The sequence below is a fragment of the Pezoporus flaviventris genome, unplaced genomic scaffold, assembly GCF_033815535.1.
Source record: "Pezoporus flaviventris isolate CSIRO_AGI_PZ_B2104156 unplaced genomic scaffold, CSIRO_AGI_Pfla_v1 ptg000089l, whole genome shotgun sequence".
NCBI classification, from domain to species: domain Eukaryota; kingdom Metazoa; phylum Chordata; class Aves; order Psittaciformes; family Psittacidae; genus Pezoporus; species Pezoporus flaviventris.
Window position 1 is genome coordinate 366201 of NW_026892637.1, and position 17349 is coordinate 383549.

General features: G+C 35.5%; 1 protein-coding gene across 2 annotated transcripts; it reads left to right on the top strand.

Annotated features, from left to right (window-relative positions):
• The first annotated feature begins 9 nt into the window (after positions 1–9).
• SREK1IP1 (SREK1 interacting protein 1) lies at positions 10–9028 on the top strand. 2 transcript variants are annotated; one of them, XM_061475707.1, is made up of 5 exons: positions 10–62; positions 2979–3026; positions 4576–4716; positions 6858–6936; positions 8433–9028. In XM_061475707.1, the coding sequence occupies exons 1-5, from the start codon at positions 50–52 to the stop codon at positions 8620–8622; spliced, it is 471 nt and encodes a 156-aa protein (XP_061331691.1). In that variant the 5' UTR covers positions 10–49; the 3' UTR covers positions 8623–9028. The 2 variants fall into 2 exon arrangements, with proteins under 2 accessions (XP_061331691.1, XP_061331689.1); XM_061475705.1 differs by lacking the exon at positions 10–62 and having other exon boundaries at positions 2875–3026.
• The last annotated feature ends 8321 nt before the right edge of the window (positions 9029–17349 follow it).

Here is a 17349-nt window from a genome sequence, read left to right on the forward strand (position 1 = left end):
GCCGCTGCGGGCGCGGGCCGGGCGGACTAGGACTACGGAGTGAGGCGGCATGGCTTTACCGGGTAAGGGCGCCCCGCCAGATTTGTGGGGGAAGGAGAGACAGCGACCGACTGGCCCCGATGCTGGCGTGTTGGGAAGGGGAAATAAGCGGCGGGGTGATGGAAAATTACGCGGGGAGCCCGCGCGATTGTGTGTCGTAGCTGGAAGCGTGAGGCGGAGAGGGCGGCGGCGGCGGCGGCAGCAGCAGCAGCAGCAGCTTGTCGCATCTGCTGCAGGCCGCCCGGGCTGCCGGTGGAGAAGCGTTGCTTTGGTGTGCACGGCCGGCATTCCAAACCAGCCAGCCTGGGGGCAGCGGGAGGGAGATGGCATGGAGGAGGCCGCGCGTCGGGCCTTCTTTCTAGGCCTGCGGGCTCTCCTCCCAGAGTTCTGCATGAGAGAAGACCAGGTACTGTGTTCCTCTTGTCTGTTACTATAAGCCACCTTGTTTAAAGTTATATCCAAAGCATGGTTATTGTCAGACTTGTTTTTCCTCCTCGTCGTTTGCTATGCATTAAAGCTTGTGTCCTACTGTATTACTGTTTAAATGGACCCATCGGGAATAATGAGACAGGAACTGGAAGAAAGGCTTGCACGGTGTGTGAGGTATTTGGGTCTACGTTAGCCACACAAATGGCCACTGCTTAAAGATTTCTTGATCCTAAGACATGAGGAGTGCTTGGTTGAAGAACAGCTGAATAAGCCTGAGCCTTGATAAGCTTCTCCTGAGAAAAGAGAAGACCTTAATAAGCTTACTTCCATTCCGGAAGGGGTTCTTGAGGAAGACATCTCATGTTTGCATTCAGAGGTTTCCAAAGATTTTTTTGCAGCCTTGTGCTCTACTGAATGAGTAAGGTCCTTAGTGGTGGTTGTTGCTGTGTCAGTTGTAAATCTGGAAGATTCATATCTTGAAAGAAGAGAATGAGAACAGGAAGCTTCACAGCATCATAGAATTAATTGGTTTGGAAGGGACCTTAAAAATCATATAGTTTCAATCCTCCTGCTTTGGGCAGGTACAAGTTACTAGACCAGGTTGCTGAAAGCTCTGTCCAGCGTGGTCTTGAACACTTTCAGGGATGGGGCAGCCGCAACTTCTCTGGGCAACCTGTGCCAGTAATTTGATTTAATAATCTAAAACTTCACCTAGTGTAAAACCCTGCTTCTAACATTATTATTTAAAGCATTATTATAACATTATTTATTTATTAAAATTTAAATTATTTAGATTAATTAACAGTTACATTTCAGTCTCAGGAATTTGTTGAGTATTTGCTAGCAATGTTCTTGTCATCTGCTGGATGTATGTTTTGGAAATCCTGGCAAATGGCATCTCCACGTATTACAGAACATACTGCAGTGTGTGCCTGACCATACTGATCTGGCTTCCATGGAATACCAACTCTTTCTTTACCTGCAGGTCAGTTACACAGTAGCACCAAAGTTTACTTTCTCTGAGAAAGCTGAGAGAAAGCATGTAGTATGTAGCTTGGGTGATCTTGTGTTTTATTCACAACTTGTAGTGAACAAACCAATGCTGTTTTGAGTATTTCTTTGACATGATGTCACAAGACACAGGTATACTTTTGTACCTTGGTTCTTGAGACTTTCTTCTGTGTTCATTACCTCTTTACCTCTCATGGGTTTTCCTCAAATGATAGTTACAAACCAAGCACCTACACACTGCTGAATTTATAGACCTGGAAGGTGACATGTCATAGTAAGGTTTTGGGATCCACAGAAAACCTTGTGTCATAATAGTATGTAAGTACCCAAATTGCTTAGCTTTCCAGTGCTCTTCAGGACATAGACCAGTGAGTTGTTGAGGTTTTAAGTTATTTTTTCAACCTGGGGTTTGAAGGTTTCCCTTGTTATTTTGAGTAGGGTTTTCTAAAGGCAGTGCTTGTCTCAGTCGAGAAAACTTTAAATTCATGGAGCTGATGTACCTGCTTTCTGGTTCACTAATTTCTGTCATGCATTTCTCCTTGAATTTGCTTAATTATTTAAATAAATTAACCTAGTTATTAAATAAACTGTATGTAGTTGTTTAAGTTGCCTTTTTATATGTTTCATTAAGTTGCAGGATAGAAAGGCACCCTTTGATTTTGAAAATTCAGTTGTGACTTTCATTATGGATATTGATATATTTTTGGGGAGCAGGTCTCTGGGGTTTCTCTTCTTTTGAGTCATGTCCTACTATGTCTGTTTAACTTAACTGTGAGATCAGATAGGGAAATCACACACTTGCTGTCCCTAAAATTTGTGCTATTATGGTCCTCCTTCCTGCGCAGCATTTACAGATATTTTTGTTACTCACTTCACTTTATTCCACATTTGCTTTCTTGCGCCATTAGTTCTTTTTATTTGGCATCATGTTGTCTGGATTCAGAATAATTTAATGATTAGCTTAGCTTTTTAAAAAAAAAAAACTGAACACAATACTTTTGTCTTTTTTTTTTTTTTTCCCACTTTTCAGGAGTGATTTTTTTTTTTTTAATTGGCTTTTTAACACAGTTCTTGTAATTAGAATATAAATTACTTCAGAGTTCCCAGTGACTGTTTGTCAGCATCAATGCACTGCTAGAATTAATAAGTAGACCTGTAGTGTGCAATTAGGTACCACTGGAATATCAGATAGCTATTACCATGTTCGTGCTGTAACAAAACAAATGCGTAAACCTTCAGAGGCACAGAATAATTGTTAAAATTATCACAGAAAGAACAGAATAAATCAAATAAGAATTTGGTAGTAGGCTGATGCACAGAAAAGTAGCCTTAGAAATGCACTGGTTTGCTTTGCTTTAAGTTTTTTAAGACATCTTAGTGTACTTAATACTCTGAGGCAGGATCACTCCTGTCTATGTATTGACATTATCAAGCTAGGTTTAAAAGAAGCTTGATGGTTCTGTTTAGCAACACCTAACTGATGAAATTTTATCTTTCAGGTGGAAATAAGGATAATATCAGAGCTGGATGCAAGAAGTGTGGCTACCGTAAGTCTGTAGTAAGCAATATGGAGTTACAGCGTTTTCTTCAGTTTATGATGTTGGAATTGCCTTTTGAAGAGTGAGGGGAAATAAAGAAATGTTCTCCCTTGTTGCACAGATGTTTGTTAGTTTAAATTACCATATTTTAAAAAATTATTTATTTCCTATACATTCTCTAGCTACTTACACCTATTTCTGCATTTGAAAATTCTTGAGTTTTCTCAGGGAAAAAAAAAATATGAAGTATGCTATTTTATTCACATATGCTACATTTGCAATGCAATTACTTGAGAAGCTTTGAATTGAATGCATAGTCTTCGATATCTGTTGAGATTAGCATTTGTGCTTCTTCTGAGTCTCACTGCAAACTTAAGCAAGTGTTTCAGTTCAACTTAGGTCTGTTTTAAAAGAAAAAATAGTTTAAAATCTGTATGATTTTCTGTGTGAAGAAAACACACTTTGTGTATTCTGTGTTTCAAGAAACATTTCTGTCACAAGTTCTGTGGTTAAATTTAGCTCATGCTTTGCATTATGCTCTGATCATACAAGCATCTCTGTGGCTGCTCTCCTGATGAATGGAGACAGGTCATAGTGAAGACTTTAGTCTGTTAATCACTAGCTCTTACTTTTACAACAGTGGAGCAGTGGCCGGTGTTTGGCAGTAAATTGTGCTGAACTTTTAACAGCATGATTTAGTCTCTTTTAAATGAGTGTTATGTGAGGTGAAGGGGGAAAAGCTTGCTTCATTATTCCACTGCTGACTTTGCCTCCAAAAAATTTTGTCAGTGAATTGCTTTGTATATCTGTTCTTCCAACATAGCTTGGATATCAATATAAATTTAGTGGTTTGTTTCTACATGCAGTAAAAGTCAAGGTTTCTGGAAGATAATAAAACTTGCAGTCAAATCACACATTCTGTATTTATGTTCCTGAAAGGTCTGTCTTCAGATGTAGGTATTTTGGTATGAAGATGAGTTTATTTCAATAATGACTTGAATTCCAGTGTCTTTAGCTTAGTTTCTCCCAAATCATACCTTCACTTTGGTTTATATGTCTTTATTACTTCAGTAGGTGTACTTGCTCTGGTCACTATTATTGAGATTAACTTAGAAAACTAAAAATACTAGCCAAGCAGTACCTCAGTCAGTATTAAGTAGTGGTTGTAAAAAATTGTCTCGTAAGCAAACAAGATTCTTCTATAACGCTGGAGGAGGCAGAAATATCAATGTAACACACTTGCCACGTTCTTTTTTTAAATATTTTGCTTCATGCTTTTAGGTAATTTCTTCAGGAGGGATCTGAGACTATTGAAAATAAAGGTTGGACAAAATCTTGAAATTAGGTATAAGAGAGAGGTCATAAAGCACTCTTAAAGGGATAACCTGTTGAAATTCATCGAGGTTTCTTCAAAGTAAGCCTTCTCCCTCCTTGTTCACAGATTGCTCCCTAGCATTTTTTCACTTCTTAAAACTGAATCATACTAAAATGTATGTTCTTTAGTTTCTGTTGGTTTTGGTAAATTGTTTTTTTCTTTCTGAATATTTGTTTTGTTCAGCTGGTCATCTGACATTTGAATGTCGAAACTTCCTCCGGGTAGATCCGCAAAGAGATATTGTTTTAGATGTTAGCAGCACTAGCAGTGAAGACAGTGAGGAAGAAGAACTACAGAGATTGCAAGCCATGCGTGAAAAAAAGAGTAAGATGTTGTTGGGTTTTTTTTTGTTTGTTTGTTTTTGTTTTTTTGTTTGTTTTTTTTTATAAATACATTGGATAGTGGGAACGCCCATTTTATGCTTTTTTTTATAACTACTGGTAGTTCTTTTCAGTCTGTGCTTTAAAAGGTGGTCTTTTACTTCATGTGCTCAGGCTTCAGGGATTTGCTACACCAGCATCTTTTTTTAATTATCATTAATTCCTGTCATAGCAAATTAGTATTGTACGCATTTGGAACATCTCAAAAAGGGCTTATAAATGCAGAAGGTTGTAAGACTATTACTAAGAAGCTGCTTAGGAGAAAATGACATGGACATTCTGAGTTAATCTGTCATTTATGGCATGTAGTTTAAAAATCTTAAAGTTAATAGTAACTCTTAAAACTAATGACAAATATGACAGTTGAATTTATTTCCAGGTTCTAAGTTGTGTTTTGACTGAAACAGCCAGTGAATTGAATTTAAACATTCATATTTGGAAAAGTACTTTTCTTTCTTTGTAAGGTCTGAGCCTCAGTTGTTTGTCAGAGAGAGAATAGGTGGGTTATTTAGCAGATAACTTGAGTTCATTCGAATTTGAACTCCTAAGAGGCTGTTCCCCTCCCTCCTTCTTAGGGGAGGTTGTTCCACCATATGAAGTTTTAAATACATGAATATTCTTCCCCTGTGCCCCTTGAAATGTCATATTTTGTTCTATTGCTTTCACATTCCAGGCTCACATTCAGTTCCTACTATACAAATTATTTAGAAAGGAAAAGGGTTAGAGAGAACCTTTTAATTTGCTGGAACACTTCAAAAGAAATGGATAGTCTGCTTGTCAGGAGTACTGAGTTGGTACTGTAACAGCCCTTTCTGTTCCTTTCTGGAACAACTCTCTTTGGAAAAACTTGTTCTCATTATGTACTTTTGGATATAAGGGTTTTTTTGGCCTTAAACTGATTGAAGATGGGTGTCTGCAGGAAAAAGAGCTGTTTACTTGATCTTGTAATAACTCTGTTTATTATATGTTCTTTCTTGAATTGTGGCTGCTATGTGTACTGTAAGGAGATATGGATCTTTAATTTTCCATTATCTAGACAGGATTGTGCTATTTTCAGGTGGCCTCATCTTTGCTATTTTCAGGTGGCCTCACTTTTGCACTGTTTTAAAAAAAACTACTGAGTGCTTGTTCATGCATTCTTGTTCATGGTTTTTAATTGCTCCAAAAGTAATTTGCTTTTTGTAACTCACATTGAATTCTTTAAAATTTCACTTGAGAGCATACTGGTACCAGTAATTTCTATTCATGGTAGCAAATGAATAACTGCACTACCATACAGACTCTATGGGAAGTTATTTGTATGATAGAAATAAGATTGAATGCTCAAAAGTTGCTATCTGTTTTAAGGATAAATTATAAAGCCAGTATTTTCCTGTTAGCTGACACTGTCATGTGTATTTATAGAGTGGATTTGCATTTCAAAGAATTCAAAAATACTTTTTGAACTGCTATAGAAAAGTCTAAAGTAAAAAATTTCATCCAATGTGATAAAAATATTGCTTGTAAGTGAAATGTGAAGATGCTCTACAGTACTATGAAGTGTCAGGGCAGGAAACAAACATGACCAGATAAGGGGTGACTCTTCTGTCAATTTTTTATAGGCACTATTGACAGTTAACTCAAATGTATCTTAGTTAATGGCATAGCTATTTTTGCAGCGTGAGATGAGGATGTATGAAAGTAATTCAGTTAAGGCTAAGGGATTGTTTGTTTGTTTGTTTGTTTGTACCTTCTAGTTAAATGATCTGTTTTCAGACTTGGGCAATACTTTTAAAATACAGAAGAATGGATATGAAAACCTAAAGCTGATGTAAACATATATAGTCACAGGTTTGCTACATTTTACAGGCCTTCCTTCATTTTTAGTGGTTGGATCAAAGTCATTAGAATGTAAGTTGTATGGAAAGTTCTGCTACTCTGCAAAATATTTCTGAAATTACTATACTAGACCAGAATTTGGAGGAAAGGAAAGAAAAACTTTTAACAGGCATTTTGTGGTAATATTACATTGCTATTGAAGGCACGCTTTTAATGCTGATCTTAACTTAGACAAGTGTTTTGTAAACTGTAACTTTTTATCCATAGATTTAAATGAGGAGGAAGAAAAAAAGAAACAAAAACGAAAAAGCAAAGAAAAAACAAAATTAAAAAGACCAAGGAAAAGGTAACTCTATCCCATACCTATTTTATTTTCAAAATAGAACTTCAGAAATATTTCTGATGTTTGGGTTGTTTCTCGGAGAGCACTGCTTCTATTGATGCAACTTTATTTGCAAGTACATCTTTGGTTTAAAAAACTTCCTGTTCTCTAGTGAGAACTTGTTTGTTCTTTGAGATATACTAAAGCCCTAGGCTTTCTGCTGTGGATTTAGGACCTTGGAAGTCTAGAAAGCTCTAGCAAGTTTGAGGTCTGCAGGTCTGAGAAACCAATGCTACTTCTGACTATTCAGTGCTAGGCAAGATGTGGTGGGAAAAGAACAATGAGTCAGGAGCAATATGGAGTTGGTCCAGAGCTTAGAGAAACCTCTCTGCAGTTCAGAGATCCTAAGATTCACTGTGTGCATGCATGCATGGATGTGTAGACACACACACACTCTGAGTAACATGTAACTATCAGAAGGAACACTTTTGTAGTTTTACTTAGCATGTGTTGACTTTCAATGTTACTGTTACTGTAGAAGCCGAAGTTAAGTGTTACTGTAATTTTAAAGGAAAATGCCATAATACCCAAATCTGTTGTGAATCTGAGTTTTGGCCTGCTGACTGATTTTTTAATCTTTTTTTTCATTTTAGATGAGACTATAGACTGGTTAGTCATTAGGACTGTTGATGAGACAATATCCCATGAACAGCATTGAGAGCTAGGAAATATATAACATATTTGAAGGCCACAGTATGGTGTTTTTCAGAAGTAATCAAACAGGATTTAGCACCGGTTGTATGGGCATTTATCTCCTTCCTTATTTGCATAAAGTAGCTCTGACTTAAACTTACAGAAACAGTAGAAAAGAATCAGTCTGCTGGCTGTAGTCTTTACAGGCAAGTAATTAATAATCATATAAAGAATAGCATAAACCTGCCCTCTTGAGTATAATAATCATGACTTTTCATTTACTATCATCTTAATTCTTGGATATATGTAGTCACTCATCACTGCTGGTTAGAGATCAATATTAGCAGCTGCAAGAGTGTCCAAATTTGTCGTACATATTTCTCTTAGATTTTGTATGAGAGAAATACAATAAAATTTGTCTAAAGGTGTTACTATAGCATTGTTATTGGTCATAAGATATTTTAAAAGCTGGAAGCGCTATCATATTGTCATACTTTCAGTTTTCAGTCAATCTGTACTCAGTCTTCTTGAATGTTTCAAAACACAACTTGCCTATTCCTTTGTTACTTATCATAAGGTAAACATACTGCTTTTCTGGCACAATAGTCTAATTAGATAGTCTGATTATCTATCACAATAGTCTAATTAGAAAAGTCATCGTTCAGTTGAACATGCAGACCAAGATATCATAAGCTTTCCAGTGGATGTACATATTCTACACGGTGTTCAATTTGTGACATTATATAAATACTGAAATTAACCCCCCCGCATTATGTTTGTGGCATTATTCTTCTTTATATATCAATCTGTGTATATTTTTTTCCTAGATCTTCCTCATCAAGTGCAGCTGAAGAGGATGGGCCAAAGTCAAAAAGACAAAAAACACACAAAAAAGAAAGGGAAAAGGAAAAAAAGAATAAATCTAAGAAAGGAAAACATCATAAAAAGGAAAAAAAGAAGAGGCGAAAGGAAAAAAGTTCACCTTCTGATAGTTCGGACAGTTCTAGTAGTGACTGAGGTGCTGGCCTATTTTTGTGTTCACTTCTATAGAGATGATTTTCATTTCAAATCAAAATTATTATGCTTTGCAATCCTGTTGTTTTAAAATGATATATATATATTTTTAAGAAATCTGTTTGCAAATATCAGTGCTTCAAACTATTAATAGACTTTAGGGAAAAAGCCTGTTCTTGTGTTTAAAGACATGCAAGTCTGATTAGTTCTCCACTCCTAAGTTCAGTTGTGAGTACTTGCGTTTGGAATCCTTTACTGTAGGATATGATAAACTTCAGTTTGCAAGTCTTTGTGTAGAAAGATGTGGATTTAAATATGTGTACTAACAGAATGGGTAAATCAAACCTGGAAATTCAAACGAGGTTTTCTATTATGTTATCATTTAAATAAAGGTATGTTTTTTAGAACATTTTCTGCTTACATACATTAATCAGTAAGTCCAAATATGAAATAGTATTTGGGTCCAGAGAAGGGAAGAACAGGCAGTGAGAAACTGGAAGACATTGCTTCTTCAGAATTATCTTGTAAAATTGATCTAGTCAGACTGTGAAACACAATTCCACATTCTTTTGGCAGGATCGCTGTAAGCAAGCTGTAAACAAGCAAAACCAAAAACTATTACTCTATGATTCTATTAATTTTTCAAAGTCTTTTCTGCCTAGGTTTTGGGTTTTTACAATTATGGCCATTTCATCTTAAGCATAAAGTGCCACTTCCTAACACTAGTTGTCTGTCCAGCAAGATTGTTTACAAAGTTCTAAGAACTATGTTAATACAGCATGTGGTGATTAATACATGAATCAAAATGGGAAATTAGAAGACTGACAAGAATTGTGAAGACTCCGCTCATTCTAATAAAACTCACTGAAAAGTTAAAAACCAAACAAGTAAAGCTCTTGTGGAATGTCAGCAATACATCATGTTGCACTCAGTAGCAAAATATACCATTTGCTATCAGGAGCAATATTAAGCATGTCAACATTTAATAACTCGGTTCTGGGGTATCCAGTTCATGTCTTGTACTGTGGTAGGGTACTGGTGCAAGACAGACTGATTCTTTGGAGTTGAGCAGGTGGTGTATAATTCTACCTCAGAAATGCCTAAACCTCAAAGTGATTATGTTTACAGCTTCTTGAAAATGCTGTTTGTGCCTGCGGTTTCTTTTTTTTTTTTTGAGGAGGGAGGGTTAATACATTAGACATGGAATTGTTTCCACCTGAGCAGCTTGTATACAGCTGCAGTATAAGTCTCATGGGAGTGAAAATAAGAGGGAGAGCACCTAGGCCTTGGATATTATTGTGAAAAAGCTTATGTTTTCTGTGATGGGTTAGAGCACTGAGTCAGTACAAAAATATTTCATGGTATTTTAATGGTTACTGTGTTTGGTCTGAAAGTTAGATACCTAAATCTGATTTTCAACATAAGAGAGACATAAAAGGTTGCCCTTATTACTGGGCAACTCTTGGTGTAGGTGCTGTGCTAGGAACATTAAGAATAAAAATACTCATAGAAGCCAAAGAGCAAAGAGAAATTACCTGTAACCTTCTTTGTAGGTCTCTCAGTAGATGTCAAGAGTCCTTGCATCTGCTCTTTTTCCTGCTGACTTTGTTCTAGTCTAATTTTTCATGTCATATATAATGATTTTTGAGATGGGCTTGGGTACATAACTGGAGACTGGACCCCTTAATTAGCTAATGCCTATGCATAGTTTAAAGAACGCTAATTTCAGAAATACTAATCTAACTAATCTAGTTTCCTTAGGGTTGCTGTGGCTGTTAGAGCTTATTTTTGACAGGCTTAACTCTCTACACAGTCATTCTGTAGAGAGCACAGGAGAGTTGTGGGCTACCCAAGCCAGTATTGTTGCCAGAGGAAATATTTAATCAGACCACAGTTTAAGACACAACCCATTATACTCCACCCCTCCCTTCCCTCCCTAAAATGTTCCTTATTTAATGAGATTAGAAGGGTTACTGGAGTTAGGAGAATTCAGATGTAATATGTAATTCTCCCATGATCTTCCTGTGATCTCGTCTCCGATCATCCCATGATGCCAACTCTGGGGAATGGGAGTTTGTACCCTTCTTGATTTCTGAATCAGCTTCATCTGAAGACAAGGATGGCTGAAGCATTCGTTAACCCTTATTAGAGTTAGTATATCTCTGTGGATAAGTAATCTATCAAACTATATTTAATGACAGAGAATGGATAGAGGCTTAAAGTTCAGGAAAACAACTGATATATATTTTAGTAGTATTCTTTATGCTTCTGTGTAGTTTCAAATAGCCATTTTAGATTTTAGTTCTAATTGCTGACATCAAAAGATTATGTATCTAAATGCTGATAGTGTAACTACTGTCCATGTAGCTTTACAGCAGCTATTTATGGTTGTTACAATGGTATTTTGTACAAGAGCGTGAGACATGAATTCCACTATTCATGTCTTGGCACTTGTTACTAGCATACAGCAGGCTCCATCAGTGGGCATGAGGAAACAAGGTAGATACCTGCTGTTTCCTTCAGTTTTCTTTCCCAGAGAGCAGAAGAAAGATGTGCATATCTGCCACCCAGCTAATAACCAGGGAACAGGCTGTGCTATAAAATGCACCAAAGGCTGGAGTCACTGAATCAAAGCTCTATAAAACTATTTTACAAATAGCTGAAGGAAACATACATTCACAGCACAAAAATTACAACTTCACCATTCTCTGCAGCATGTGAGTCACCATGGAAAATCCTTTTCTTCTCTTTGTTGATGTAAAGTATATATACTTTTTAAGTACCTAAAAAAATTGAAAGTTATTTTCAGCACATTCAAATAGATTTGTAAAACACATTTTAATGTAATTTAAATATGTATCAAATTGGTGGGAGAATTGAACAAACCGTAGTAAATAAAACAAGAATGGATAAAAAAACTTGATAGAAACTCTTCTACAATAAAAATGCCAGAACACTGAAACTGTTCACAAGAAATTCTAGAATAACAATCATCAAGGCAATTATAGGGGACAAAGAAGAATATGAGGGAGGTGGTGATAGCAGAAAATAAGCAATTGCAGAAGAAGTACAAGAGTGAAGAATCCAGAGAATAGAGAAATGCAAGTACATGGACAGAAAATCCCGAAACAGTCTAAACCAGTGATTAGCCAGTACAGGAAAATCCTGCCAAGAACATATTTTCATATAGAAAAAAAATATTACTTGAGAAATAAGATCAGAGGGAAATGTTTATCTGTAAATGAAAATATTTTCCTAAAAATGTTGGAGTGTAAATAATACCAATAAAGGAGAAGAGTCTGTAATAAGAACAGGCTATTCATTTAAACTCTAGCATAGTATTCTAAATGTGGCTATTTACAGTTTTCTGTGTAAGCTAAATATTTGTCCCACTGGAAAGTGTACTGTGAAGAAGAATGATTTATCCTTATTTATCTGTATTTTATATAAATACTCCTGAGGCTTTAACTTAGTGTAATATTTTATAAAATATCCTGGCAGAATTTTGGACATAGAGAATTTCAAAAGAAGAATTAAGTTGAGCTGTAAGAAACATGCTGTATAATAACTGTATATGAATAATACCTTAGTGTTCTTTCATAAGCTGCTTTTATGGATCCTCTATTCATAACTGATGCATCATTAGTATACAGTGATATTCTGAATATAACAGTTCACAAATGACAATGTCTATCTATGAAAAACTCCTAAAAAAAAAACCAACAAAACTGCAGCTTATTTTGGGACCACTCCACTACAGTAATTTAAAGCTGAAGACAGATGGTCCTAAGAAAATGCAAACAAGAGCAGGTGATCAACTTTGACAACCATTTTTTATATGTACATCTATTTCAAAATACTTTATCACAGTTTACTTAGTATCGAACCCAGATCTGAGGGGAAGGGAGTTTCAATACTGTTTTAAATATAACAAGTATGAGTTTAAGCCATGGTATGTGCTTGTAATGTTTATTTATCATTCCTACTGATCACTTACTTTCCTTTATTGTAAGTTATTTTGTTATCTTACAGGAAGTTCAGCAAAGTCCATAAAACCCCTCTGTTTCTTCGGCTGTTACATCCCTCCTGGTTATCTGTCACTCTTTTCACTCTTACCTCTCTTTTCTTCCATTTTCAAGGAAAGCATCTGTTCCAAAACACTTGACCTGTATTAGTCTGAAAAGTATGAGTTTTTTGTGATTTGTAGATTAATTCTAGTTAAGAAAAAAAATGCAAGCTCAAAATTAATTATTTGATCCAAATAAATTACTAAAAATTATAAAGAACATTAATCCTGAAATATTACAGAAAAACAAATGGAGTCAGCTCTGAACTTGTAATGCAGTAAAGCAAACTTTTCCATATAAAGATTAAAAATGTGGGTGTATGGGACTCTGAAGTATATGTAATTCACTATGCAGGTTTGAGTTTTCCACATTATGTTTAGAGGGGAATTGGTTAAACTCTTGACTTGGGCTTATAACAGAAGTCTGGGGATATTTACCAACTCAGAATTATTAAACAAGGTAACCATTACAGGAAGAATAATCTATTTTTGAAGGCAACAGGAAGCCTACAACAGTGGACACTAATGAGCTGTCTCAAACAGGCTTCAGATCACATGAACAGAAACTTTTTCAAACAAAATGTAAAAAACTCAGGTACTGATAGGTGTTTCACAGACCTCAGAAGCATCTGGGCATTCATCTTAAAAACTTTCTTAATATGATACTAGACTCAGGGATTTAATTTTAGTATTTAGTTAACCAATGCATGATGGTTTGCTGTAGAAAGGCTAACTTGCCAAACAATTCCAGTAGGTTGGTTAAGCTTTGCTTTGAGGTTCTTCCTCAGTTCAGACCAGCTCTCTAGTGAGGTATCAGAATTAAAGAAGTCGCTGTGGTATTAAGCCCAACTTCAGAATAAAAGAAGTAGGGAAGACTAGGAGGATGAAGTTTTCTTTTCTGGGAGACTGGGTTGCTTTTGCCAAGGACTAGGAATGCAAGGTACTGGAAGAAGCATGAAAGAAAGTCTAACAAAAAAAGGCTTTTTGTGGATTTGTACCAATGAGAACTTCACTATTTCTTTCAAAGGAGAAAAAGCAGATTCTTAATTCTTTGAAAGACATATTTTCTTTTAGATAAATAACCTTGACTTACTTAAGGTAATCTTTTCTATTACATTTCAATTCTACAAATCTGCTTTGCCAAATCTTTCCAAATCTCTTAATTGTTCTGAATCTGAACTGATGTTCTCTCTAGAACATCTGCCAGACCTGTTCCGTGTGCAATTGCTGTTTCTGCTGCTATTGTATCTTCTGCTGACTAAAAGAGATTAATGGTTTGAATCTGGAGAAAGGCAGCTAAAAGAGTGTGGCTCTTAGGTTCAACAACTTTCTCTAGCAGTCTGCCACAGCTCCAGAAGCTTTATTACTTTTCTTCAAAGTTGCAGCACAAAGAATATTAAAAAGCTGTTTTTCAATGCAGACAGTAGAAATTCTTTCTTTAAATTTTCCCAGATGTCTAAAAAAATAATTTTCCAGGTAAAGGCAGCAAATACTGGAGTTAAGTAAACTAAAGGAAGAAAAAAGCAAAGAGGAGTATTTATTGTCCATTGTGAAATGAGTGTACGTCTAGATTCCTTTTTAATGGCTAAAAATTAATAAGCTGTTCCTAATACGAGTGAAAAAACCCCACACTTCATATTATTAAAGGATATTTTTTGTTCTTTTCTAGGTGATGTAAACTGATCTTTTGTATTCCTAAACAAAGCCTTAATTTATGCAGTTTTTTGCTCTTAAATTTGGTAACTGCATTGTATTAAGTCTCCTTTCATTAAACTGTTACTGATGGAACTCAAAACCAGAAGAAAATTGGTATTTACTCAGTCTTTGAGGAGGAAGGCATTTTCACCATGAAGATATTGCTTTATGAATGTTTACAGAAAATTAGGAAAACTTGACATTTTAATTAGTAAAATGCAAGTTGATAAGGGTGTAATCCTCCCTAAATATTAGGGGAGAAGACATAAATAACAGCAAAGAAAGCATTTTAAAGATTATACAAATAAATTGGTGTTAGCTGTCCAGGAGTAGATTTGGGCTGGAAACTGGCAGAAATTTTCTATACATAAAAATGAAGTCCCAGAAGAGCAAGAAATACAGTTTCTGAAAGTTACCGTGTAAGTCAACATCCAGGTTTTGCATGCTAACTTTTATATATTAGGTAGGTTAACATGCAGCCTGCATTATGTATTTACTATATTTCTGTATGATTGTATTTTGCTCTGAAAATGCAAACTTTACACTGTGTGCAGATAAGTGATTTTTAGACAGGTATTTTTATGACATGAAATGCCTGTGAAAAAAAGAATGGTTTTACAAGTGAATGGTGGTTAAAAAGAATTTAGTTTTGTTCTGAAAAGCCAAGGTACACAAAGTTTTAGTAAAGAACAGGAGTTGGTGGAACTTGACATTTTACATGGGTTCAGCAAAAAAGTTGTAGTGCCTTTAACCTCTATCATTTAATCTAGAATGTTCAAACCCCTTTAAGTGTTTGAGCATGCAAGTATTGTTGTTGGGTTGAATAGCAAGTACTGTTTTCCTCAGTATTTTCTCTAAATTGTTTGTTTCCATGCATTCTGATATTTGTCAATGTAAATTTGTCTTTTGGAAAATAAAGAAAATCCTCAAAAAAAATGGTTCTAAATAATCTGTAAATAATTTGTGAATCATTTTATTGTGGGAACTTTTGAACTTTGATCCCACATTGCTCTATTCCATTAAACTATCATTAACATTTATTCTTTTTGGACCTACGTAATGTGCTGGGTCTTTAAAAAGTTTCTTTTCCCTTTGAGTTTTAGTGAAACATAATCTTCTGCATGTGTAAAACAATTTATCCCTTAACACCTCTTCAATTCAGATACTTACCAGGTCTTGATTCATGTCCACTATCTATTAAAAGATAACAGGAGGACATTCCATTCATCCTTGATCACCAATATGCTGTAAGTGGCCATAAAACCTGGGGATTACAGCATGTGTCCATTAGGATTAATAAGGGGTACAATATATAGCAGGGGTTTGAGAGAAGCTGTAAAATTGATTACAAATGTGGAAAGTCTTCAAAATGAGCAAAGATTGAAATTTTATTAGTCTTTAGTTCAGGAAGAAGAGACACAACTAATGTTTCCAGAATAACAAGAGGTACAAGGATACACATATTACCGTACACTTTTAAAACAGTGCAACCAAAAAGGACTTTAAAGACAATATAGGTAAACCCGTTTCTTTCACAGAATATGCTACATTTGTGCAACTCATTGTGATGTCAAAAGCTTTGCAAAATTAATTAACATGTATACATTTGTGTCACTAATGTATATTCCATTGCAATAGATGCAGTAAAAATAGATACGAGTTGTCATGTAACTTGGCATGTTAACTTCCATGTGATGATATGTGGTGGGTATTACCCTACTTAATCTGCCCATCATCCTTTGAAAGTGGTTGTTGGAAAAAAGCATTGTACTGACTTCCTACAGGAATTTCTGTGTCTGTACCAATCTAACAAGATTTTAAAAGAGATATTGTGTGACATCTTCTTCTGCCTTTTTTCTCTTGTAGCATCTCTGCATATTCAGTTGTGTGTTCATACACTGTTTTTTTTGGCATTGATGTCTTCAGAATTAAAAAAAAAGTAGTATCAGCCTGTTTTTTTTTTAACTTATGCTAAACCAAAAATAATTTATTAATTGTAATTACAGATTGTATTCCCAGGCAATATTTTTAATAGCCATTAGACATCAGGAGTAATTTTTCCAGAGTTTTAACATTTGCAAAACCTAGTGGATCTGTGGGGATGGAGCCACAGAACAAGCGTGTTGGTTTGTAGACTTTTGATGAAAGCCTGTCAGTCCTTCTGGACATTCTTTAACTAATTACAGGGAACTTTGATCTGATTAATGTGGACATAGTTCATGAGGGATGTGAGGAAAATGTCAAAGAAATAACTTTGAAAAAACGTCATGCTGTGGACTTTGATTCCATTCTTCTTAAAAATGCATTCATGCTCACAAGCACAGTTTTTTGAGTTTAAGGGATCTCCCCATGTTAAATGCCATGAATAGTTTGTGACCTGAAATCTTAAAAGATACTGGAGTTACCTTTTTTTCTGTGCTATTTAAAAAAGTTAGTCATGCACTCCTCAGATGGAATTAATTTTGCTTATGGAAAGACACAATTACCATGAGGACATTTATTTTCCCTTGTTGCATTTAAAGTTGTTATTTGGGGACCCGAGCATAAAAAAAAATATATTTTCTGTCTGGGATACTGAAAGGTGAAATGTGAACAGATCAGTCCAACCTGGAAAAAAAACAAAACACTTTGGTTTCTCTGACTGAAAAGGAGAATATCCTTCCAGAGAAATGCTGGCAGCTCACCTACATGAATGTCTATAACAGGAGCAGTGTGGCTGTTAGGAAAAAAGTTTCTGCCTTCCCTAACTGGGAATTAAATCTGAATTTTTGGTCCTTGCTATAGACAATACACTAATATTTCTGATGATGAGAGAATATACTAATATTTCTGATGATGTGGGTGTTCCTTTCCTTTCTCAACAAACAGCATTTCAGGAGAAAAACTTGGTAGAAAAATCAGTCAGATCAAACTTTGTAGGTTCAATGAACTGATAACCTGAACAAACTGCTTTGGGAAGCATACTAATA